Genomic DNA, 27,055 nt, shown 5'->3' with positions numbered 1-27,055 from the left:
TGTAAACTAAATATTTTCTTTTTTAAGGTATATCTAAAAACTTTTAACATCTCAACACTATTTTCATAATAGAATATTTTTCCCGTGCATTTTCACCCTTTTCCTTTCTTTTTTTTTCATAACATATTTTAATGTTGTGTTTTTCTGTCTTCTCCATTGACGTTTGTATTGCTAATTAGCAGGAATTTGATTTTGTCTATTTCTTTATTTGTGCTTAATAATAATAATAAAAAAAAATCAAATGATACAAAAAAGCAAGGAAAAAATAAATATTCATAAATCAAACTATAAGAACAAATAATAAAAAAAAACAATAACAAAGATTTGATTCAAATATATAAAAAAATTTTTATTGGAAAATAGATTAAATAAATTTTCAAAGTTTTGTTCAAAAATTTATAATCATTCACAAATTGACTAAATCATATTAATTTGATTAAAGTAAAATTTTCTATAATAAACAACATTATAGAAAAGATGAAAAAAGATTAAATAAAATCACAGCTTCTGCTTTTCGCCATTAGAAATGTCATGGTAAAAAAATGCAAAAATTATTTATGAATTTGAAAAAAATGTTGACAGATTATTATTATTAATTGACAAATTCTCAATTAGTTTAATAGTAATGCATATAAAAATCATACATTTTACTGAAAAATGCAAGTATGAAAAATAATATTCTTAAAGTTATAAACCTGGAAAAGTACAAGAAAAGTTATTACACTTGCAAGGGTATGGCACAAATTATCATTTTTAGTAAAGTAAAGAATAAGAAACTTTTTACTTAAAATATTACTATCAAAATAAAATTTGAAATTAAAATTTTTTTTTTAATAAAATAATGTAAATTAAATTATCAGATATTATGAAATAAAATTTGAATATTATTTTATTATAATGCAATAATCCTAGCTGGTTGGTCACATCAAATCCATGAAAAAGTAACTAATTTAACTAACAAATAAGCAAAAAAGTGTTTAAAAAGAAATTTATGAAATAAAAAATTAATAAACTAGGAGGACTGGTTAATTAGTATAATCCCTGTTTTTTGTGGGGTGGGGGTGTAAACGAGGTAATTGGACTTATACATTCCTCAGACTTCATGCCTGGTGAAGGCATTAATAGCAGAATGAATTCTGATGCATCGTCAAACTTCTCAACTTTGAGACAGTTTCCCACAATATGCTCATATTTGGTGCACCAACAACATGTCATAGTACACTAAATATAGTTGAGCCAATCACAAGTGTAACAAACTCTATTCTAGATATCTTTGTCACAATTACAAACATGGTCTAACTGTATTGTTTTGGTTACTTGCACAATTATTCTCATCTTGGGTGTTATTGGCACGTTTCGATCGTTGTAACCTACGACTTTCCTCACTTGTTAAATCCATGTTTCCTTTTCTCTACTAAGGAAAAAGAAGGGTGGAGAAAAGGAAACATGGATTTCAAACCTAAGGAAGGTCGTAGGTTACAACGACCGAAACGTTATGCCAATAACACCCAAGACGAGAATAATTGTCCGAGTAACCAAAACAATTCAAACATTCACATTTCATCTAAAAAATTCAAAATGGCATGGTCTAGCTGGTTGCATACATAGTCATGATTTGTGACAGACTAACATTGTAGGCAATATGGCCAATCTTATTACAATGGCAACAACAGTTTAGGTGATAATAGCAATTGCAAACCAAATGACCCACACAATTACAATTATAACAGCGGTTTGTACGATTAGCCGTGTTTGTAAGCATATTTTACAAATTCATTCTTAAGCAATAAACATGTCTGCCTTAAATAGTCTACACTTCCTGTATAATAATTCAAGGGAAGTAATTAATCTGATAGAGACAACAGAAAATGGACCCCTTCCGCCAGTTGATGTAACAAAAATCGATCAATATATTATGAAACTAACCTTCAACTGGAACTACTGATAGAGATGTACAGACATAACTAATCTAAAACCAACCATCAATAATAGCACAAATAATATCTATAAATTGACAAATTTCCACAACACTAGACACCAAATTTCCATCCATAAATTCATGGAAAAAAAAAAAAAAAAAAAAAAAAAAATGGATTTGAAAACTAAACACATTCAAATCCTCTTTGATGTGAGTATTTTTAATATATATACAAGGGATTCAAAGGTAATTTATCCTATTTTTTATTCTGCCCAAATGAATCAGAGGGGATTGCAAATTGCATTGTTATGATGACTGAATTTATGCATTCATGACCTGAAAGTTTCATCACTCTGTTGCAGATATTGATGATGCGAGACTCTAAGAAAGCAATCCCTTTCATAGACGTGCATCAGAAGCAGAGATGCATCATTGAATTCCTGGAAAAAGTGCTTTGAGAATAGTGGTGACTATGTAGAAAAATAAATCCTGGAACACAAAAGGTCACTCATTTTAATGGTACCACTCTCGTCTTCAGAGTTCAATTTTTTTACTAAAAAAATAAAAAATAGGAGGCTTCACTTTTGGAATGACTTTTGTATATAAGTTACTTTCCAAATTAAGGATTTCATTTTGACAAATATTTGTTGTTTGAAGGATATGTTTTTACTTAATGGATAACAACAAGATGGACATGTGTATGTTGATATTAACAAAAAGTTAATGTGTTCTTTGCCAAACAGGAGAATCATTTTATGCAGACTTACTTGTATGTTAAGACAAAAAAAAAAATGGGCGTTTTATAAAGTTGCAAATGTCTATTTTACATACAAGTTTCACATCCATTCAATTTTTATCAAAAAATATGTTTTTCAGTAAAGAACACAGAACCAAGTTAAAAATTATTTATTTTATTTTATTTTTTTATTACATTTTCACCCCAAACAAGGCGCATTGCCACTTTGGTGTAGGGGGCTACTATCAGGGGCAGCAACTACTGGGGTACTATGTTGGGATTTGGGCAGCAAGATGTCGGTTCATGTTGCACTTGAACTTCTGCATGTCAGTACAGTTAGGGAAGCAGGAACCTGGAATGGAATTCCAGAGTCTAGCGGTTCTGGGGAAGAAACTACTGGAGTAGAAAGATCTTTTAAACATTGCCAGGGCCGCTGCGAAAAAGATAGGCTCTCTCTACCGTGCTAGAAAACTACTGACACCTGAAAGTATCCTGTACCTCTATAAGGCCACCATTCGCCCATGTATGGAGTATTGTTGTCACATTTGGGCTGGTGCATCTGCTATTAGTCTCTCGCTCCTAGACAAGGTTAAAAAAAGAGTCGCCAATCTGATAGGCCCTGAACTGGCATCTAAGCTTCAGCCTCTGTCCCATCGACAAAACGTTGCATCCCTCTGCCTGTTCTACAAGTATTTTAATGGTGAATGCTCTGACGAACTGCAGACACTTGTGCCCCCATGACGTAGACACCCTCGACAAACCCGACAGGCAGCTAAATCCCACTCCCACACAGTAGAGATCCCTAGATGTAAAAGAAGTTAAAAATTATAAAACCTATAACAATTTATATATGTTTATAAATAAATAATAGGTTAAAGTTTATGATTATATTAAAATTGAGTTTTAATAAATTGCAGCCTTTTATTTCACATTCATTGCAGAACTCCTAGAGACTTTTCCATTTCAAAAATTATTTTCTTTTTAATGATAGGATTCAAGTGATTCATACTGACATATGATAAAATGACTACTAAAAAACAGTTTCTAGATGAGATGAGATTTCATTATAATCCACAATATTTTGGCTGCTGCACTTTTGTCTAAAAATGTTTTTCTCAGATACTTTTCAAAACAGGTAAAATTTTAATATTTCATGATTGACTATTTTCCGATTAATAAAAATGTATTTCCCTCTTCAGCCTATTTTTCTTTGATATTAATGACAACTTATTAAATTGGAGAAATTAGAGTGAGAAATAGACAGTTAGAAAAAGAGCAGGAAAGAATAGCAAGATAAGATTTTAAAAACTTTTTTCTTAAAATTAAATCCCTTTAGATAAAACATAAGAAATAATGACTTTTTAAATTTAAGAATGCTGAAGTTTATTTGAATCATTATGTAAATTTATGAAACTTGTTTGGATTAAAACCGGATAGACTGAAAAGAAAAAAAAAAGTAAAGAAAAGAACAAAACAAAAAAACAATCGTTTTATCAATGAAAAAATTATTTTGTCATAATTTTCCCCAAAATATAGTTTGTTAATTTAATGAAAAATTGTAATTAAGTGACGGTTTTTGTTTTTAATATATATATATATATATATATATATATATATATATATATATATATATATATATATAAATGGTTTATCAAATCAACAGTGTAAAAATCAAGACAATTAAAATTGCTTTTTGGGACGATGATTGAGAAACGAAAATAAATAAATAAAATGACTAAAATAAATAAATGATCCGAGATTCTGCAGATTCATATTACAATTTATTAAATTTAAATGGGATCCACTAAATTTCCTTGAGATGGATTTAAATTACCACTTGTGAGTTTCAAATATTAATTTTTTACAGTCAAAAGTTAGTTGGTGATATTCCACTTTTTTATAACTTTCAACATTTTAATTCTTTCCTTTTATTATTACCTTTGAACTGTTCATAAACAGAGAGCAAGCGATATTGATAACATGCAGAATAAGAGTTATGAAGAAGGGGGAGGGATCAAACAATATACTCAGTCAACCATTCTGTTGGTGCAGGTCATTATTTTGTATAACTAATGAATGTCATTAGAATTCTCATCACCAGGGCTAGGACAACAGCATATTCTTTTCATTGTTTTGCCTCTCGAGTGTGTATCCATTGATATCTGATATGTTTTTATATAGAGTGATGTGGTTTTCGGTCGATTAACTGTGTCGTATATATATTCGAGAGTCAAAACAATGATAAGAACATATATATATCATAGGCATACTCATCACTAACAGTTCTCAAAACTTTTAAGAAAGGGACGTACATGGAAACGAAATTGTAGTGATCGGTTGCTTAGTCGAAAAGATATACATCTTTGTAAATTAAATACTTTGTAAAATCCCCCCTTAGATTGAAGCAATTGTCACATTAACATGCCACTCACAAAAGTCTCTTATTTACCAAAGGATGTAACTGCCGCTCTTCTACAAGAAGTACATAACGAACACGTATGTGAAGAGTCTTTCAGAAAGCAGGTGTCAAAGTTTTCTGCCACTGGTGCAAAACGTCTGGATGAAGTTACTCTTAAAACACCTGTGCCATAACTTTCTGCACTGACGAGAAAAACCCGGACATGAATAACTACAAATAAATTTAATAAAAGAGGTTTTGTTTCCTCAGTTATTTAGTCTGTTTCAAATCATTTCGTTTCCAACAAATACAACTAGGGATATCTAACCCATTCTAGGCTATTTGATGCAGAAACTCAATACCAATTGTAAACAATTAATTGAACACGTTATTCTATACAGATTGTGGGTTCATACCTTTCCCAACAATATTAGTGCATAATTGAATATAAGAAATCAAATAGGAATTAAACTCAAAATGGCCACTTCTTGCATATTTTACGATATTCATGCAGACAAATTATTTTGTATGCTTTTGTCTTTTTTAAATCTGATTTATTTAATTTTCTTTCTTTCCTGTGGAAATTGCGCTGTTGCATAACTGCCCATGGAAAATGGCAAGAAATCGACCTTTATGGCAGAGGCAGACATTTCTTCTAGAAACATCTGCCACTAAATTATATTTCCTAATCTGGAATATTGATTTTCTCCAAAGGCCGACATCTTGACTGCACGGAAGATAAAAAGACAAATGGACAGTCATGATTGTCCTGTTGCAAATATTTCTTTGTTAAATCACCAAGATTCTCAAGTTCTTAGAAATGCAAATTCAATCCAAGAAAACAAAATACAATTAAAAAAAAAACAAAATACCATTTAAAAAAATACCATTAAAAGACACGCACACAAAAACATTCGCAAACTGAACTTCATTAAAACAATTTGTTAAAAAAATCTGTGAATTAGATATTAAAATTTTTTTACTTGTGTAATCCTTAGCATAAATCGTACAACAAAGCTTTTAGGTATGCGTTACTAGCTTAATGGATACCATGAAGACTAATGAATTAACTATAATGAGATTACATCCAATCAAATCCAGTAGTCATTTAAGTACTAATACTGCTGGAAAAGATATGAACCCTCAATCCCTCACTGCTGAGAGGTAAAAATAACAACTTATAGTCATATAATCGTACATCATTCAAATAACACATTTTGCAAAATATAATGTCACATAGATAAAAACTATTAATTCTTCAGGTTTGAATGATGCCATACATTAAAGATTATTCAAGTACACGTCTGACAATTAGTAATGCCATGAAACTGCAGCAAAATGTTAAGTACATTCTCATTTATTATTGATATATTTTTATCCAAAAGAATATTGAGTCCTTTTTTGTCAAGATCTATTTTAATTCAGTTCTGTCCTCATTTTCAGAGGTTGTATTTTCTATATAATAAAATGATCAACATTTTTCCCATCTATATTCAGTCACCACAAGACTAAATACAGGCTCTACACAAAATTTCAATACAGTCACGCTTCCTGACACTAAGTGACACATGTTTCTGGAAATTATCAGTCAGTTTCATTCGATTTCAAAAATTCCTACAGTTTTTTTTTTTTTATTCAATTTTCACCCCAAACAAGGCACAGTGCCACTTTGAAGCAGGGGGTTACTATCAGGGACTTAATTAGCGGGGTCATTATAAAGGGAGATGAGTAGAAAGATGTTTGTTGACATTACACTTGAACTTCTGCATATCGTTGCAGTTGGGAAAGCAGAATCCCGGAAGGGAGTTCCAAAGACCCGCAGTTCTGGGGAAGAAACTATTGGAGTAAAAGGCTTTCTTACACCTAGGGATCTCTACTGTAAAGGGATGAGACTTAGTAGCTTGTCGGGTTTGTCGGGGGTAGTTACGTCGGGGAGGTACAAGTGTTTGCAGTTCGTCAGAGCATTCACCATTGAAGTATTTGTAGAACAGGCAGAAGGATGCAACATCTCGTCGATGAGACAGAGGCTGAAGCCTAGATGACAGTTCAGGACCTATCAGGTTGGCGACTCTCTTTTAAACCCTGTCCAGGAGCGAGAGACAAGAAGCAGATGCACCAGCCCAGATGTGACAACAGTACTCCATACATGGGCGAATGGTTGCCTTATAGAGGTATAGGATACTGTCAGGCGTAAGTAGTTTTCTAGCACGGTAGAGGGAGCCAACCTTCCTTGCAGCAATGCTCTCAATGTATCTATTCCAGTTCATATTCCCTGTAAACGTTAGGCCGAGGAGTTTAAAAGAAGTACTTTCAGGTAATGTGTTCTTAGCCATTGCTATTGGTGGTAGAGAAGGTTTCTTGTAGTTATTGAAGGAAAAAAGCTTAGTCTTAGCAGCATTGAATGTGACCAACCATTTTTGTCCCCATTCCACTACGGATTGGAGGTCATCCTCTAGTGTTTCTGCCATTTCCTTGGATATGTGTTCATTTGTTTTCCCCTCATATCTGTTATAGAGAGTGGTGTCATCGGCAAATATACCCATCTCCGAAACAATTTTATCAGGGAGGTCGTTTATGAATATCAGGAATAATAGAGGTCCAAGGATAGACCCCTGAGGTACTCCCGCATTTATGTCGTATTGTTTGGATGTACGACCGTCAAGGACAACTTTGATTTTTCTATTACTTAAGAAGGATTTAATTACATTATGAATTCTTCCAGTGATTCCATATGATCTAATTTTCCTTAGAAGACCATCGTGCCATACTCTGTCAAAAGCCTTAGATATATTGAGGGCCACTGCTCTACTCTCCCCTGTTTTATCCAATGAACGGTATATACGTTCAGAAACTACAGTTAAGATATCAGCTGTTGAACGGGCTTGCCTGAATCCATATTGTTTGTCAGTCAGGAGTTTAGCAGCTGTTAGGTGCTGGACAAGGACTTGATTAACTAAGGACTCAAATATTTTGGCAAAAAGCGGGAGGAGGCTAATGGGGCGATAATTTAGTGGGTCAGTTCTTTCACCAGAATTCTTGAAGACTGGTACCACAGAGGCGGTTTTCCAGCAGTCGGGAAAACAAGATTCGTTAAGGCATTTATTATAAAGTTTGGACAGAACTGGAGCAACCTCGGCAAAGCATTTTTTTTACAGTAATTCCAACCTACCTAGAGAGGAGGTGGCGTAACTTTTACTCATTATCAAAAATCTCCTACCACTCTGCCATCAAACACTGGGAATTTTCCTTCATTGCATACATTTTCCACCTCAGACCATTAGCTTTTAATTTTATTTCATAATATTATCTATCACAAAAAATATGACTTCCTTCAGTAAATACTGACGAATGCCTCCATCTCAGGAACTTATTCTTACTGCGTTTTAATTGGTCGTCCAAAATCCTATTTCACAAATACTCAATAATTGCAGAACACTAAACAAATATGGCATATACTACTACTAGATTCATTAAAATGCGTTTGCAAAAAAAAAAAAAAAAAAAAAAAAAAATCAATAATTCACTTACAAACACTTCATTCATCCGTATACAACAATTGCTAAGTAAAATTAATTATCTTCTCAACCATTCATCATGACTGCTTCCATAGAATATGATATCAATAATGCAACAAAACTTCATTAATGCTGGTTGCAGAAAGCATCTATCAACACCTCTCCTCTGGAGGATAACTGGAAAAAAAAAACGAGCAGGGTGCACAAGGAAGTGTTTAGGCACCAATGACTAGTTATTAATTAATAAGCTCATCCTTGAGGACTGTTGGAAGAAGCAGAGGAAGCTAACAATGCCTTGGGTCGATTACCAAAAGGCATATAAAAAGGAATAAGTAATGAATATAAAATACTTCAAAAAGAATAATTACTTGCATTCCTACAGAGTTAGATACATTACCGGTTTTTACTGTGCAGAACAGGAGACTTTGATGGTATGGTCACATTGATAGAAGAGTTCTTAGAGGAGATATAGAACATTTGAAGTAGTAAGTTTAGTGTACAGGAGAATGCTAGAGAAAACATGGAAGGACGTAACAAAAAAAGGACTTGATAGAAAAAGGGATAACTAAAAACCTGGCCAGAAATAAGTTAATTTGGAATCTCAATTTCTTAAAACTAACCAATGCATGTCAGTATTTAAAATAGATGTTAAACTAAATATGGTGGTGATGATGGGGTAGTGGGGGGTCTGTCTTGGGAGCAGACCACAAGTATAGTTTAAAAAAAAACAATAAAAAAACAAAACATGGATTCCTTAATGCTGGAGAAACTTCAAGAGATAAGGATTAGCATAAAAAAATCTTATTAATCCACTAATAAAGAATTTGGTAATAAGAAAATGCTCAGAGGTGTACAAAAGGCTCTAATTAATAAAATGTCATGAGATTGTGATTATTTTTGTTTCCTCACAAAAAAAAACCTGCAGAATTTTTGTGTTTTGTTGATAACAGTGATATCTATCCAATCCCCTGATTCAACCTCTTTCTGCGGTTCAATTGAACATCTTCACCTTTACTTTTTTTTTTATTAATACTAGAACTATCCCATCATCTCATTTTTGACTTTCTGGCTGGAATGTCTCTTCCATTCTATCTTGGAAAGAGACACCCGCTTGTCACTAGCCGAATAATGCAGATAGAGCAAAACACGCACACTATGTCCTGACTAAATCCACAAACGTTTTCATCTCTATTTGTCTATGATTAATGTATATTTTTTAGATGAGAATTGATAATTATTTTTTATATTATTTGGACTATTATTCTCATCTTGATTGTTTTTTCCACAACGTTTCAGCCGATGTAACCTCCAAACATTTTCAGGTGTATTCACACTTGATGTTATTGGTAAATAGTGAAAAATGTTTTGTTTTTTTTTTTTTTTGCTTTCCCAATGAATATAGCCGTTAGAAATTAAAAACGCAAATAGCGCCGTCTATTTTTTTTTTCTTTCTTTTTTTTAATAAATTCAGGTCCATTCGTTTTTTTTTTTATATGATGAATGTATAAAAAAACAAAAAAGAAATAGACTTGGCGCTATTTGCGTTTTGAATTTTTAACAGCTATGTTTGTTGGGAAAGCAAAAAAAAAAAAAAAAAACATTTTTTTCACTATTCACAAATAACATCCAGTGTAAATGCACCTGAAGATGGTCGGAGGTTATATCGGCCGAAACATTGTGAAAAAATAACCAAGATGAGAATAATAGTCCAAATAATACAAAAATTAACTACTTATCTAATATTTGTCATAAAATGTCAACAGGTACACAAATCTACACATGGCTGACTTTTATTTTCGACCTAAAACCATAACATGATTATCATAATTCTTTTCATTTAAAATGAACATATCCAAAACTGTTACTTTAGTTCTTTTTACAATTGAAAAAAAAAAAACAAAAGAGGACAATTTTCTAAACAGTATTTTCATTATAAAGCTGAAAAAAAAAAAAAAATAAAAATTCATTAAAATATTTTCTTCATGATTACAAATATTTTCTGATTTAACAAAACCTTGGATAAAAGATGCTAACACAATCATGGATTTCTTATGGTTTTCCTTCTCATCACGTCTTTTGTGCGTTTGTTTCCAGTGATTCTGTACAGGAGTTTCAATTCAGTTGCACAGATTACATAGCAACAGATGTCGTTCAAAATCGATATGTTGAGTAAAATTTATTTTTGCTAAAGTTTTTTTTCTTTTCCTTTGCATCACTGTCATTGAATCAATCCTGATATTTGCTTTCTAGATGCTTCACGACTTCAACTAAGGCAGTGTACAGTTTTGATGATGAAGCTATTGATCTTATCTGCAAACTGTTGAATTCCAGGCTTTGTTGTTTTGGATATGTCTGTGATTAGAATTACTGAATGCTTGGCGCTAATTTTGTATTTTTACATTAACAGAAACTTTTAAGAGATGAATGAGGTTGTTCAGAAGCTTTGTTACCTTGGTGATACTATCGGAGCATAGTGATAAACTTGTGCTGGTGTTATAACAACAGCAGGTATAGATGGAGTTGTAACATGGTGCATATAAGCACGTTGGTAAATATCAGCAGCAAAAGATGGCTGGCTTGCGAAGAGATTAGCAGCAGCAGCAACAGCCAAAAAAAAGCAGATATGCAAATTAGGAAGTGTACGGGAGTTGGTGCGACAAGAGAAAGAGAAAAAAGACACATGCTCAGGGGAGATAACAAAGTTGACATTGAAGAAAATGGACGTGTAATGTCAAAGGCGAGAAATGGCTGGCTACGGTAGGCATGAAGTCAGAGAAGAAAAGCGTACACCAGGCGAGATGGCGATGGCAAAAGACTTTTAAGTTGGTGTCGAGACGGGAGAGTAACGATAATAAAGACTCGGATTTTTATTTCTTTCCTTTGTTTTATTTTTATGAATTACTAAAGTAAAGTGTAACACCACACAACGTTAGAGAGTAAGTTCATGAAACTTCTGCCATTACTAACCACCACTGTTGAATAAGAGAAGAGTTCATTGGACATGTCTGTGCTGTGTTATGGTGTATGGAAGTGAAATCTGGCCAATGAGAGATGAGGTTATGCATTAAATGCATGGTGAGAAATCATACAATGGATGTATAATGTCAGTTTTAAAAGTAAGTTTAGATCCGATGACTTAAGAAGTTTAATTCTGGACAGTGTAGGCAAATTTGTGAAGAACACAAGATTGTCTGGTTTGGTCATATTGAAAGAATAGATGAGAGTTCTTGGGTTAGTAAATGTACAACAGTTGAAATAGCAGAGTCGAGTTTGTATTACTGTACACATAGATTCGAAAAAGTTGTCAAAAAACAAATATATAACAAATAAATGTTATCAAAGGCAAGATAAGTTACTTTTCTACCTAACTGGATATATTTTTCGTGTTTTTATTCAATGTAACATGTTTATTCAGCTTGAAAAGCATACAGTGTTTACCGATGTATTGGAAAATTCAAGATGGCGCCCGACTCTCTTTAACACGGTAAATTCAGGAAAAGATGTTATAAATAATAAACTAGACAAAATACTGTTAGAAATTCGCTCAATATATGTTACCGTGACATAAGTTGACATATATTCAGTATTTTTTTAATAGTATTTTGTCTAGTTTATTATTTATAACACCTTTTCCCAAACTTACCATGTTAAAGAGAGTGTCGGGCGCCATTTTGAATTTTCCAATTCATCGGTAAACACTGCATGTTTTTCGAGCTGAATAAACATGTTACATTGAAAAAAAAACATAAAAAATATATCCTGTTTGGTAGAAAAGTAACTTATCTTGCCTTTGATAATATTTATTTGTTATATATTTGTTTTTTTGACAACTTTTTCGAATCTATGTGTACAGTAATACAAACCCGCAGAGTCTATTGGTAAAGAAGGCTAAAAAAATACATGAGGAAATAAGATAGGACCTGACCAAAGATCAATTAGTTTGCCAGTTAATTTCTAAATACAGTCATACACACAGACGTTAAACTGAATATTATGATATCTTTTCTAATATCACAATATCTCTAATGGTTTTGATATCAAGGTCATGACAGTCACTAGAACAGGTACAAAGTGGACCTTGGATTTACATTCAGCAGCCTTGTAACTCCACTTTTCTTATTTTATCCTTTAGCTGTCAGTCATCACATTCCATGAACAATGTTTCTGACAAATGAGAAAGAATTGCCGTTTTCTGAATTGGAATTTATCAATCTCACACTTATCGTTGCCTCATTTTTGACGTTGTAAGTTGTATTTTTTGTTTTAGCTCCTTACACCAAGTAGCTTCATGCAGCAATTTCCATTAAAAAAATAAATTAAAAAATATTAAAGTAATTCATACCATAGTTTTGAAAGTCGAACTGCACTCTTATAATTGTTCTTAGGAAAAAGTATTTCTCTGATTAAAGTGAAACTTATTACTTATGGAAAGTTATAAGCTATTGCAGTTTCACTCCCCAGTGCCATAAAACGTATTGTTAATCCTAAAGTATTTGAAAACTAAATCTTAATATATCTCAGGTCCATTGTTGATCCTTTTGTTACTGTCATCTTAACCAAAAATCCCATGTCAAGTTTCTTTTGTCTACCTTCCTATTTACTGTCTGCTGATAAATTCTATTTCTTTTGTTATATATCCTTTTTCTTTTCTTTACTTTCTAGCACTTGGGATAGGGGGGATGGACTTCAGTATCATAGACTTGATTAAAAAACATGAGTTATCTATATATATATATATATAAAAGCGAAAATGTGTGTGTGTATGTATGTTTGTTTTTTGTGTATGTCCGCAAAAGGGTTTTTTTCGGGAAGCGATCGGTTGGCTCACTCCTTAAAACTTTTTATATGCTGTCTAAATGATAATATCTACAAGTTTACAACAGGGGTCGCCTGTCTATTTAATTTGCCCGACTTTGTAAAGCTAAACATTTGACATTTTTGGATCACTGCATGTGGATTCGGCTTTTTTTGTATAAAAGCGAAACTGATGGCATTGTTCTGATCGCGATTGGCGGGAACGTCCAAAAACAATCAGCTTTGATCAATGCTGAGTTTCTCCTTATATCAGACAATTGCTATTCAATTTGGAAAATCCCCTTTTTATGGTTTTCCACCACATCTTGGGGGAAACAGAAAAGCCACAGAAACTGTCCCGCAGTAAATAAAAACTGCCCCGCAGTGAAAGTTGATTAAGTCATTAAGTACGGGCACCTGAAAACAATTGGTTGTTGAGAGCAGATGAGGAGAGTTTTACCCACCGCCAGTGACTGCCTCAATAGGCAACTAAGATGTGGATGTTTGGAGGGTCGTTTTCCACAGTAGTATTCACACATGGACAAGAAAAATATAACAGTTAAAAAGTGTGTGTGTAACATTTTTCGTTTCAAATTTCTCTCTACCCTTCGTCTCTCTCTCCACCTATCACTTCTTTATCATAAATACTATTTCGCATCAAAGAGCATTGGGGAAAATAAAGCTCTAATTACCCACCCCACCTCCATTCTGTTGATGACTCTCCAGAAGACTAAATATTACAAAAAAAAAAAAGAAGAAAAATGTGTCCTTAGAAAAATTGCCCAAGACAATGCTGAAAAAGAATATATCAACTTCGTGAGTGTATCATGCGTAGTTTCTGACTTTTAGCTGGACACATACACACAAACAACTGACCTTTAAATAATAGACAAGCTAAAAATGCATAGCAAGTGAATGAAGTATCTCTTATATTGTCTAAACTGTAAAAATCATACAAAATACCAACACCTTAACACAATGGTTCGCAAGCTCTTTTGCACGGCAGCATACCATCGAACTCTTTAAATTTTTGTGACACACTTATCACAAAAAATGCATATTTAACAATGCTTACCAACGTGAATTCTTATAGAAAATCCGAAATATCCAAAAATTTTAAACGATTTATTACACATCTTATTTCTTCTGTTTTGATATTTAAGCACCACTATCATGTACCTATTTACTATGCCTCCCCACGAGACAGAGTTAGACACCAGGGTCGTTTTTTAACGTGGAGAAAAATAAAAAATTGTCTCAGTCGTGAAGGACTGATCCTCCACCGAAAGACAAGTAATAATGTGTGAATTAGTATTTATTAATATAGACAACTTTAGTTGTAACTATATGAAAGCCGTTTTCCATTTATAACAACTTGTAAATTTCACTTATAACCTATTTGTGACACATTAGTAATCATTTTGCAGCACACCAATGTGCCATGGCATGGTGGTTGGGAACCACTGCCTTAACACATGACATGCATCAATAAAATATAAACAGTTCATTGTTTACCTTTGGTGGGCTTGGAAGTATTAAGTCCCATGTTATGTTAATTCAATAAAATATAATCAGAGATTGTATATTTAGTCCAGATTACCTGCTGATTGCCAGTGGCCACCTGAAAGGATAAGCAAAAGACAAACATGTCAGAAAGGAAAAATAATAGAAAAATCAATTTTTAAAAAACATTTGTCAAAAAAAAAAAAAAAAAAAAAAAAATGCAAAATATCTTTTCTTGCATTTATAAAATTGATTATTCTTCTACCCTCACTCCAATAAGAAGAAAGGAAGTGGAACCCAAGGTTAAAAACTGAAGATGGAGGTTGCCTTCAGTAAAAAGAGAGAGGAAAGAGAGGGAGATGGGAAGTAAAGATTACATAAAGAAGAATGAAAAAAAAGGGGAGAAATAAAAGGAAGGTTAAGTAGCCTTTCACTAGTTATACTGTCCGATAATTAGCTACTATAATTTACTAGAACAACAGTTATCAACCTACTAGGAAGAATTACCACCTCCATCTGTGATACTACCGAACTCCCCCACCAGTGTTAGTAAGAAAAAAAAAAAAAAAAAAAAAAAAAAAAAAAGGAAAAGTATAACAAAAATAAAGAGGAAATAAGTTTATCAGGTAAACAAAGTTATAGGAAATAGGGTTGGTGGAAAACAATGGCTAGGAAGTTGTTCATGAAAGAAGACAAAAGGAAGCTGAGATTGGATTGTTACTCAAGATGTGACGATAATAGAGACAAAGAGGTAAATATGTTTAGAGTTAGTTTTAGGATTGGTTTCGAACAGTCTTGGGGCTGTGACGGTTTCCAACAGTCCAGTTGAGAACAATTGCCAACTGAACAGAGTTAAGGAGAGGTGTGAGTTTGACTCAGTCGAACGCAGGCCATAGCACGGAGGAGATGGGAAAATGAATTGATCAACTGACTGATGAACACAACCTCAACAATAGATGTAGATGTGGACCTTAGCGAGTAGAGAGTTGATGGTGTCACACACACATCTAAACTGTAACTAATATTTACAGAAAGTATCGGAATCTGTGTTTTCCTTTTATGTTTTGTTTTATTTTAGTTTTTTATACTTGTGAACCCATCAATGGCCATCAATGCGAGAGATGACAACACAGTCAGAATAGAAGATCAAGGTGTAGAAAAGCACAGAAACAGCATTAGGGGTTACCAGTTGTCGAGTGGGGAAACATGTATTACACATTCACAAAGAGGGTTAAAATTGTGTTTAAAGGAAGATGAAGATTATAGACTGGCAAACTGCTAGAACGCTGAAAAGTTAAAATTTTTTATTTAATACTAAATGAGTCACCATTTACCAGGGTCAATGGCCACTCAAGGATAAGAGTTAATGAGATTGACAGTCAGATGATGAAAAATTCTATAAGAGGATTTAAAATAATGAAATGGACAAAATTTGAACTTTGACTCGACTGTGTTGGAATCTGTGTTCCATGCATTTTTAGCTTGTCTATTATTTAAAGGTGTACCAAAGATGGAAGATTTTGGAAATAAACTCTGTTCATTGAAATTCTATTATAGATTTTAGGTACACAGAGGAAGGAAGAAATCTAAAAGAAATCTAAATCAAAACGTAGATTCCATGAACAAAGCTCCTTTCTTAGAAGTGCACGCCTGTGGAACTCTCTTCCGTTTGCCTGTTTCCCCACCTGACTACAACTTGGATGTCTTCAAGTTCAACATAAACAAATTCCTGATGAACCGCCCCCTTAAGACACTTTATCAAATCTCCAATACTAAGGATTACTATGATACTATCCCATTGATTACTGTACATGCAATAACCCTTATCCCTGAGTCGCTTCTGGGCCTTGATAAGTGGTGACCACCATGTTAAAAAAAAAAAAAAGAAGAAAAGTTCTTTGTAATGCTGATAATAAGGCGAGTTCTTGTTGTGAATTTTTTACAGGGAGGAAACAGATCAGAGTTCAGTTGAGTATCTTCCATGGAAATAATGAGAGTGGAGAGACACTAGCAACATCTCTTCTCCTGCACTATCGACAAAGATCCAACCTCTGTCCCATCACTCCATTGTTGTATCTCTATGCCTATTTTACAAGTACTTTAATGGAATGTGCTCTGATAAACACTTGTGCCCTATCGATGTACATACTCCTGACTAACCCGACAAGCAGCAAAATTCCACCCCTTCATTCAAAAGGTCCTCAGATGCTGGAAAGCCTTCTTAATAGTTTCTTCGCTCCAACTACTAGACTTTGGAATTCTTCCCCGTTTCCTGCTTCTCTAACTGAATTAACATACATAAGTTAAAATGTAATACAGATATCTTGCTGCTCAACTCCCCACATAGTCCTCTGTAAACATGATGTCAAATAGCAGGCCCTCACGACCAAGTGACAATATACTTTGTTTGAAGTATCGTTTTATTAGATCAGAGCACCAGTTTTACACTGATTTATGGGAAGGTTAAGACATTGGTTTAATGTATTGGGTAACCTTTCTGTTAATAAAAAGGAATTTCAAGGTCACAAGCTTATAAATGAAACAAAGCAGCATTGAGGAAACCTAGTTTATGAAACCAGCTTCAATTCTTTTACAACAAACATCAAGCAACAATACACTCCCGATTCCCAACCAAAGAGACAAGATTGAATGAATAGAACAGGGAGGGAAGTGTTATTCAAACGCCCCAACACCCCCAATTATTTTGTCTTATGGTACAATCTTTTGTTTCTTATATAAATATAAATAGATATTTGATACAGTTTTGAATAAGAGAAATAAGAAACTGAAAACATTCACGTTTTTATTACAAAAATAAATCTCAGTTTAAATCATTGTTCATTTCATCTTGATCAAAATAAGATCAAGATTGTTTTTAGCAATGAAAACATTATTAAAACGAAAATTGCTTGGCTGATAAAATGGCCGACCTAGTTTGATATTGTGTTTGCAAACAAAATGTGTACTCATTAGAAAATCGTATGAATAGGTTTATCTAAAATCTTTCTATGTATATACGTATGTAATGTATGCACACACACACACACACACGCATATATATATATATATATATATATATATATATATATGATGATTGCTGCATATTTCCAGATGATCGCTATCATATTGAGTTTTCCCCATCTCATCGTCCATATATATATATATATATATATATATATATATATATATATATATATATATATACACACACATATACACGCACGCATATATATATACATACAAATATATACACACACGCACATATGCATAAATATATACACACACATATATATACACATATACGTACATACATACACATAAATATATATATATATACACACACACACACACACACACACACACACACACACACACATATATATGTATGTATACATATATATAAAAGTAAGCTTATAAACTGAAATTTTCCCTTATTTCAATGTTAATAAAAAGCTAAAAAGTTTTCACTTCTTTTTGCCACATATTCGTGTTTTTTTGTTTTTTTTTAAAATAAAACAAGCCGCACGTGCGTGGTTCCCCTCTTGTGCTGTATGTGAGATGACGCCACAAAAAATAAAGAAATGATGAATGTGAGGAGTGTGAAGGGCTAACGTTGCCTTCACATTTTCGCCAAGTTTCAGAAAAATCTAATGGATGGAGCAAAAGTTATGAGGTAAAAAGTGTCGTTTGTTGCAATTTTAGGGCATTTGTGACCCTTTTGAGCCTCCAAGCAATTTTCCAAGCAATTAATAAAAATGGGGAAATACTACCCATTAAATTGTTTTCATCTTGATCTTTGTATAATTATTTATGAATTTGTGCTTTGGTTTTATCATTTTGACCATCTCTGTATATTTCTTACTTTTGTTCAACCCGAACAAGGCATATTGCCATTGAAGCATAAGGGGATTAATTTATAAGGGACAGCCTGGATGGAGAGTTAAGCAGCAAGATGTTTTTCACATTACATTTAAATTTGTATGTGTTGTTACAAATGAGGAACAGAGAGAAGGGGATTTCAAAGGCAAAAACTATTTAGAATAGAAACTTTTTGGCATCTAGGGACCTCTACAGAGAAAGGGCATGATTTTGCTGCTAATAGGGTGGGGCAGGGGTATTTATGTTTATGAGATACAAGTGCAGTAAACTCATTGGAGCATATTCTGTGGAAATACATATAAAACAAGTACAACAACGTACCTTGTTTGGGGCAAATAAGAGTTGAAAAGAAAAGCGTTTCAAAACTCAAAAGTAATTGTTTAGTCACACTGAAGGGTTATTACGATAGGGCAAAAGTGTGCATTTTCCCTCTCATCCTTTGTTTCATGTCTCATTTTTTGTAAAAAAAAAAATTTTTTTTTTTCCATATTTTCACTCATTTCTAAGAAAGTCTTGATAATAAAGACAAAATATTAAAACATCTTACAATATGAAGAAATTTGATTTTATCTTTCATTTATCCATATGACTCAAATTTCTACATACACGTGTGTGTGTGTGTGTATGTGTGTGTGTGTGTGTGTGGTTAGCTATCTTTAAAAAGACACGTTCTGACAGGAACCAGGTTTTATGAATGGTTGTCCTTTTTTACATAATTAACTTTCAAGTGAAAGCCCCTTTTCTGACAATAACTTTAAAGAAGGGAATATAAAAACCATTCAACCTAAAATAAAATCGACATTATGAATCAGAAAATGGCATTCAACTAAACAGTAATTGCAATGATTGACATCATTTTTGAACAGTAATGTTGTCATTATACCAGAATTTTAACTTCATACAATATTAGACTAGTATGGGAAAAGCTCTATAAAAACCATCATGGGTAAATGACCCCAAATGACCTCATAGGTTTAAAATCATAGAATTTAAAACCTGACAAATTAAAAGAAAAGAACTAACAACAATAATAATAAGATAAAGAGAGCAGACAGGTGGAAAGGGAAATGAAATGAACGCAGTGCAACAATTAGGTCAAAATCAGAGAGAGAGAGATAGAGAGAGAGAGAGAGAGATAGAGAGAGAGATCAAAGACTGGATGGTTATCAGGACTGCACAAGTAAATATAGAAAAAAAATTCAACAATAAAATATCAAGTTATATGATATGTAATTTTTTGATAAAGTTTTTGTTGCATCATAATCTTTTATTATCAAACATAATTTACTAGTAATGAAGTAATGCCTACAACAGTTTCAAATATTAGTTTTATCGAATTTTTTGCAGAACAAAAGAAAAAGCTATTCAATTTATTGTTTGTAGCAGCAGCAACAACAACAATAATAATAATAATAATAATAATAATAATAATAATAATAATACAGAGAGGCATCATCCAAGGAGACTATCACAAATCCTGTTTATCATAGCAATGATGCCACTTAACTACATATTTAGAAAATGTACTGCAGGATACAAGTTTCCCTAAGACAGAATCAAGAATAAACCACTTCATGTATATGGACGACTTTAAGCTATTTACAAAAGGCAAAAAAGAACTAGAAAAGCTGATAAACACGATCACAACATTCAGCCAGGATATTCAGATGTAATTCCAAATGGAATAGTGCGCACTGCTTGAGATGAAAAAGGGAAAACTGGAGACATCAGAAGGCATGGAACTGGCCAACCAAAGAGACGAGAACACTTAACGAACATGATACCTACAAATATTTGTTTGTTCTAGAAACAGATACCATCATATTTGCAGAAATGAAAGAAAAGATCGAAAAAGAATACCTGAGAAGAAAAAGGAAATTCTTAGAAACAAAATTATATAAAAAAAATTTAATTAAAGGAATAAACATTTAGGCAGTATCACAAATAAGATACTTTGGACTTAGGGATTTTGATCAGAAGACGAGGAAAATGATGACCATGCACTACACCTGAAAGATGATATTGACCGACTATATGGAAAAGAATTAAGGGGGAAGAGGATTGGTAAGTATAAAAGACTGTTTGGAAATTACAAAAAAGACTTGGAAAAATACATAACTCAGAACACAGAAAGACTGATTACCACAGCAAGAGACATGGTCAAAATGAACAATACAGGAAACAACGAAACAGGAAACAATGAAACCAAAAACAAAAAACCGAGAAAAGAAAAGTGGGAAGAGAAAGAGCTACATGGACAACTCATAAGAATGACAAGAGAAGAGAACCATGAGAACACTTGGACATGGCTAAGAAAAGGAGACATGAACAGAGAAATAGAATAGCTAATAACAGCTGCATAGAACAATGCGATTAGAACTAACTACGTTAAAACAAAAGTAGATTTAACCCAAAACAGCAAATGTAGACTTTGCATATAAAGAGATGAAACTGTGAACCACATAAGTGAATACAGAAAACTAGCACAAAAAGAATACAAGAACAGACACACCTGCATGAGGAAAGAAGTACACTGGAAACTGTGCAAATGACTGCACTTCGAACATGCAGACAAATGGTATAAGCACAAATCGGGACAGTACTGGAAAATGAAAACCACAAAATCCTTTGGGATATGGAAGTATAAACAGATAAATTCATCCAAGCAAAGAAACCAGACATCATAATTAACAAGAAGGAAAGAAACTGGCAAATTATAGATTTTGCCATTCCGGCAGACACAGGGTGAAGATAAAAGAGCAGGAAAATGAAGCAAATTTGGAACCTACGAGAAAACAGAAAGATATATGGGACATGAAGAAAGTCAATACAATACCAATAATTGTAGGAGCACTAGGAACAGTCCCCCCAAAACTGGAAAAGGCTTAGGAGAAATTGGAATCAAGGTGAAAATGGAGACTATACAGTGGACGGTATTGATGAAACAATGAATACTAACCAGCTACATGGGAATTGTAACAGAAGTAAAACAAAAAGATGGAAAAAACACATGTATGAAACGGGAGTAACCTTAGTTGGGTTTAACTAGCTCCCTCTAAAGGAGGAAGTTCCATGGGAGTATGAAATTAACAAGCGGTCCCCAGTCACATGTATATTCCCATTAGGGGGGGATGACGACATCCTCCTACATACAGTGCCTTGAATTTCCAAATTGGTCACCCATTTTAGTAATGACCAGGTCAGCATTGCTTAACTTTGGTGATCTGATGGAGACTGGTGTGTCATTATGATTATGCCGTATATAAAAACACCACATGAACACTTGGAAATCGAAACTGCAAGAAATCCTCATCTCTAATGAGAAAAAAAGATATCAGTCCTGGCTGGTACCATACAAGATAGTTGTGAAGGATCAAGGAAGATGAAAGAACCGAGGAGATAAAACACTGCTCACACCTCGACTGGATGAGTGTGAAGTGTACTAGACCTTGGGGAGATCAGTTACCATACAAATTCCAATGAAGTGTTCCATCACCAGGGTCGTTTTTTAATGTGGATAAAAGGAAAAAAAATTAAAAATTGTCCCAGTCGTGAAGGATTTCTCCTCCACTAATTGAGAACAAAAAATTGAAGTGTACCATCAGAACAGATACTACACTTTAATCTGGGCCCGAAGGCCAAGAAATCTCTCTTATGGGATTGAGTGTTGTCAGTGCCAATGCTAAACGGTTGTTGCGATAAAGCAAAGTCATCAAGGTGGCGAGTACTGGAAATCTGGGGAGACTTGCTGTCACCCAGACTCCAGGGAACATCACTGGTTATCATCAGTAAATGAGCTTTGATAATAGCCTGTGTGAGAACTTCTAGTGAGTACAAGTAATCATAATAATAATAATAATAATAATAATAATAATAATAATAATAATCATAATAATAATAATAATAATGCAAACGTAACAAGAATTGTAGGATTCTTAGATTATACAGCATAATCACACTGACACACTGGTTCTCATTAGATCACCAAAGTTAAACAATGTTGAGCCTGGTCAGTACCAGATGAGTGACCGATTTGGGAATACCAGGCGCTGTATGTAGAAGGATGATACCTCTCTGCAAAAACCTAATGTTATTTACCCTAATGACAATATACAAGCGACTGCTTATGAATTTGATGTTCCCATAAAACTTCATCCTTTGGAAGAAGCTGGTTCAACCCATTTAGTGTGAATGAGGTATAATTTAAATCGAATTGTTGGTCTCTAAGTTTAGGTTGGTGCAAAAATAATGTTTTTTGACGTTCAACTTTATGTCAAAAAACGACATTATTTTTGCACCAACCTAATAAATAAATATATTATATGTGTGTGTGTGTGTGTGTGTATATATATATATATATATATATTTGTGTGTGTGTGTGTGTGTGTGTGTGTGTGTGTGTGTATATATATATATATATATGCACATGAGATAATCACATTGACACACAGGTTCTCGTTAGATCGCAGAGTTGAAGCAAAGTTGGGCCTGGTCAGTACCAGATGGGTGACCAATTTGGGAATACAAGGCGCTGTATGTAGGAGGACGTCAACACCTCTCTGCAAGAGTTGCAAACACCTAACATCGTCATCTCCCCTAACGGAGATATACATGCGACTGGAGACTGCTTGTGAATTTCATACTCCCATGAAACTTCCTCCTTCAGTTGAACCTGTTTTCGGCCTAGTGCTGCAGTTTCATGTTCATTTTATTCCAAAGGGTAACAGTAATTGTCAAGCCTAGACATTTTTTTAAGTAAACTAATTTGACTGAACACCAGCTGTTTTGCAGTGTCATGTTTGAAAGCAGATTTCTTTGCAGATAATTTATGGTCTACTTTCTAACTTTTCTTCTTAGTTAAACTTGTGTGTCATTGCTTTTCTTTAAGCGTTATCATCAAAATTATTTATTATTAGTTCACTTCGCCCGCTTGCTATCCTATTTGCTTCACAATTCCCATTCACTAAATTTAAAAACTCTCCAGTTGAAAATCATCTTGCCTCTCTATTTTTCCTCTCATTCATGATTATTTGAAACAAAAGCAACAGCAGCAGTCACCAGCTTAAAAAATTAATTCTGAATTGTTGACCGGTATCAAGCCAGACACACATACGTTCACTTCTGTTAAAAGTAAAAACATATACAATTTTCTGATTTCATAACTTCTTCGAAACAAAGTTTTTTTACACATGTTTCTAGAAGAGCTGAAGATAAATAAAGGTAATCCAGGCAATTTACTCCAAACAATTGTCCCTTATTATTAAACTAGCCTGGGTGCCCGGCGTTGCCCAGGTGTTTGGAGGTGTGTGCAAAAAAAAAAAAAAGTGGTAGTAGGCAGGCAGGTTTGAACTCATACTGCAAAGGAAAAAAAAGAGCATGAAAAAAAGTGACGTCTTTGCTGTTGTGCCCTTAAAGCTTTTAAATTAAGACTAGACACTCAAAAAGAGGAGATGACTTTAAAAAATATTAGCAAAAAAAAAAACGACCCTCGCTATAGAAAAGTGTCCAGTTGAGGGTGAAGGAATAAATGTCTTTAGCCAATTTTTCGATATTTGTCATCCGAAGGATCGAGATTCAAAACAATACCAATCTTATAAAAATCCGTTGCCTCTGTTGAAAGTTTTATGCAGACGTACATACATACATTTAAACAGACAGGTGACATTTATATTATAGATAAAGAAAAATAAATCTTTTGTAGTCCCATAAGGGCTCAAAAGAAAAACCTAACTCAGTACTCAGTAGAAACAAAAAAAAAAAAAACAGAACAGAAAAGCAAATACAACAAATGAAAGTGTCAGGATATGTCAGTTTGGCTACCGTGAGTGCACAACTTGAACATTACCATGAGACATATTCTTCTGATCTTTATAGTGAGTGGAAGAGTTCATTATTATCTGTAAGATTGGTCACCAGAACACCCCTTTTCCAAACCTTAAATCCGTAATGCTTTCAATTAGTGATGGGACGATTCCAATATTTTTCCCAATTTCACGCTAAATTCCCGATTCTGATACAATTACTGATTCCGATTCTTCATAAATCTCTAAATTTGTAACTATATAGCTGTATTTTTCTAGGATTACCGAAAAACACACATGTTAAATGCACAGATATTTTCATAAATATAAAAATATACTTGTGGGGAAGATTTATCGATTTTAGCTTCACTGGTGGTTTAAAATCAATAAACGTATATTATTTTATCATTATTACCAGCAATGAAAAATTTTGCTTTAAACAAAATCAAATAAAAAAGACAATTAAAAGAATTGTTTTGGCATCGGAAAATCAGTACAAATTTTTCCGATTCCGATACCCTCAAATATTCTGATTTTTCCGATTCCCGATTTCGTTCCAATACTAGTTTCAATGTCATTGGGGGGGGGGGGGGTTATCACAATAAGGTCCGGCAATTTTTTTTTTTTTTTTTTTTGAGTACAGTTGTTCTGGAGTTATTTGGGGTATCTAGATCAAAGGTGTCCTAAATGGTGTGCATCACTTCATGTTTCAATGGTGCACTGTCGGTGTCACCCCACAGTCACTTTCTGATCATTGTATAAAATGCCTCTTATATGAAAACTGACGGTCTCGGATTATGCAGACCACATTTTTTATCATCTCTGTAGTACCATGTTTCCAGAAGAATGCAGTGTTTTTAAATATATTAAAAAATACCTTTTCACTTGAGATGTACTGTTTCTTTGGCACTATAGATCTTAAGACAGGTTTTGTTTGTTTGTTTTTTTTTCATTTGGAAAGTTTCAGAAAACTCTTTAAAATCAATAGAGGTGAATTGAGTCCAGTTATTGCTGACCAGACAATCAACTACTCCAAACTGGGTAAACAATTCATACAGGAAGTCTATCATCACCTCTTTAGTGAGCTTTTTACATCTAAAAACCTCCAGTCATTTAAAAAAATGATCTACCATAAGATAGTATAACCCTTCTAATGAATCTGCACATGCATTTTTGACATTTTGGTTACAGGCTATGTTTTTGTGGTCAAGGCACAGTCTTTGCATGCATTCATTATGTTCTTGATGTCCTGGTCCATTTTAGGCCAGTAAACGTAGCTACACATAAGACTTTTCATTCTATTTATCCTTGGATTACCGACATGAAAATCTTTCAGGATCCTCTTCTGTAGAATTTTAGGAATGATGACTCTTTTGCTGTACAGCGGGGAAACTGTCTGAAATCTGTTTGCCCTTCTGAGTTTTTTGTTTTCATTAGATTAAAAAACTCATCATTTAGAACTTCCTTTATATTTCATGAAGAACCATGGTTAGTTCTCTTATTATGTCACACACAATATGGTGTAACTCTTGGTTTTTCTTTTTACTGCACATTACCCCCCCCCCCCCCGCTAGGGTTCCCTTTCTTCTGGAGGGGACAACCTGTGGCCCTTCAACGCTGGCACCGGTGTTTATATTTCCCTTTCTTCTATGGTGTGACCGCCATGAGTGACTAACCCCAATACTTTTTCTTTGACTGTCTCTTTACTGAAACTTTAATTTTCTTTCCTTATTTTGTTTGTATTTTTATCCTCTGGACTTATTTAATTTACCCGTACATTAAGCATTTACTGTATTTCCGTCTATCCAAGCTTTAAATTATTTCTGTATTTTTTCTGTTTCTTTCTTGTTTCAGATTTTACCTTCTTCAACTTCGATAAACCTGTAGATATATGATAAACTGTCTTCAGAGTCTTGATTTTGGAGAAGTGTTTATACTTTCCGTCGTCAGACTTCATACACTCTCTAGACAAGGGAACACATGGTCTTTGCGCGACGGAATACAATAGTTTCTATTTCTCGATCAGTTTGCAGGGAAGGGATCATGGAATCTTCTGATGGTTCTCTATGTTTCGGAACCAGATTTGTTTTTGGATGGAAATATTCTGTTTTAAAATTACAGTTGAGTAGAACTGTCCCCCACCTGTAGTTTATTTGCTGTGTACACTAGTAGACCATTTTTGAACCGAAAATAGTAAGTAAAGGTTTATGGTCTGTTTCGACTGTGAAATATCTTCTGTGAATATAACAGTGAAATTTTGCAACTACGCAGATGATTTCTACTGTTCCGTTTTCAGTCTGGAAGTAATTTTTCTCAGCAGAGAGTAGTATCCTAGATGCATAAACAATAGGTTTATGAATTCCATCTAGCATTTAATAGCGAATGCAGGCTCCTATTCCATATGAACACGTCACTAGTGACTTATTTCAAGGTTCGAGTAATGTATGAGAAATGTCTGATGTTAGGACTTTGATAGTTGTATAGAATCCCTCCTGGCATTCAAGTGTCTAT

The 27,055-nt window shown here is 33.6% G+C and overlaps 1 protein-coding gene across 5 annotated transcripts in view; it reads right to left on the bottom strand.

The window, feature by feature from the left end:
* The window catches only part of LOC145278157 (apoptosis-inducing factor 3-like), a 160,440-nt gene that overhangs the window by 71,720 nt on the left and 61,665 nt on the right, over nt 1-27,055 (bottom strand). For 3 of the 5 annotated variants that reach the window (XM_080130439.1, XM_080130445.1, XM_080130467.1), the window contains one exon: nt 14,962-14,982. In XM_080130439.1, coding sequence (XP_079986565.1) covers nt 14,962-14,982 — 21 coding nt within the window. Of the gene's footprint in view, nt 1-14,876; nt 14,983-27,055 lie in introns of all 5 variants that reach the window. The other 2 variants (XM_080130460.1, XM_080130452.1) reach the window with 1 other exon arrangement.

This window comes from Euprymna scolopes, chromosome 1 (genome assembly GCF_053919585.1).
Source record: "Euprymna scolopes isolate OS-2025 chromosome 1, ASM5391958v1, whole genome shotgun sequence".
In the NCBI taxonomy this organism is placed as follows: Eukaryota; Metazoa; Mollusca; class Cephalopoda; order Sepiida; family Sepiolidae; genus Euprymna; species Euprymna scolopes.
This window is presented reverse-complemented; position numbering and strand designations above follow the sequence as displayed.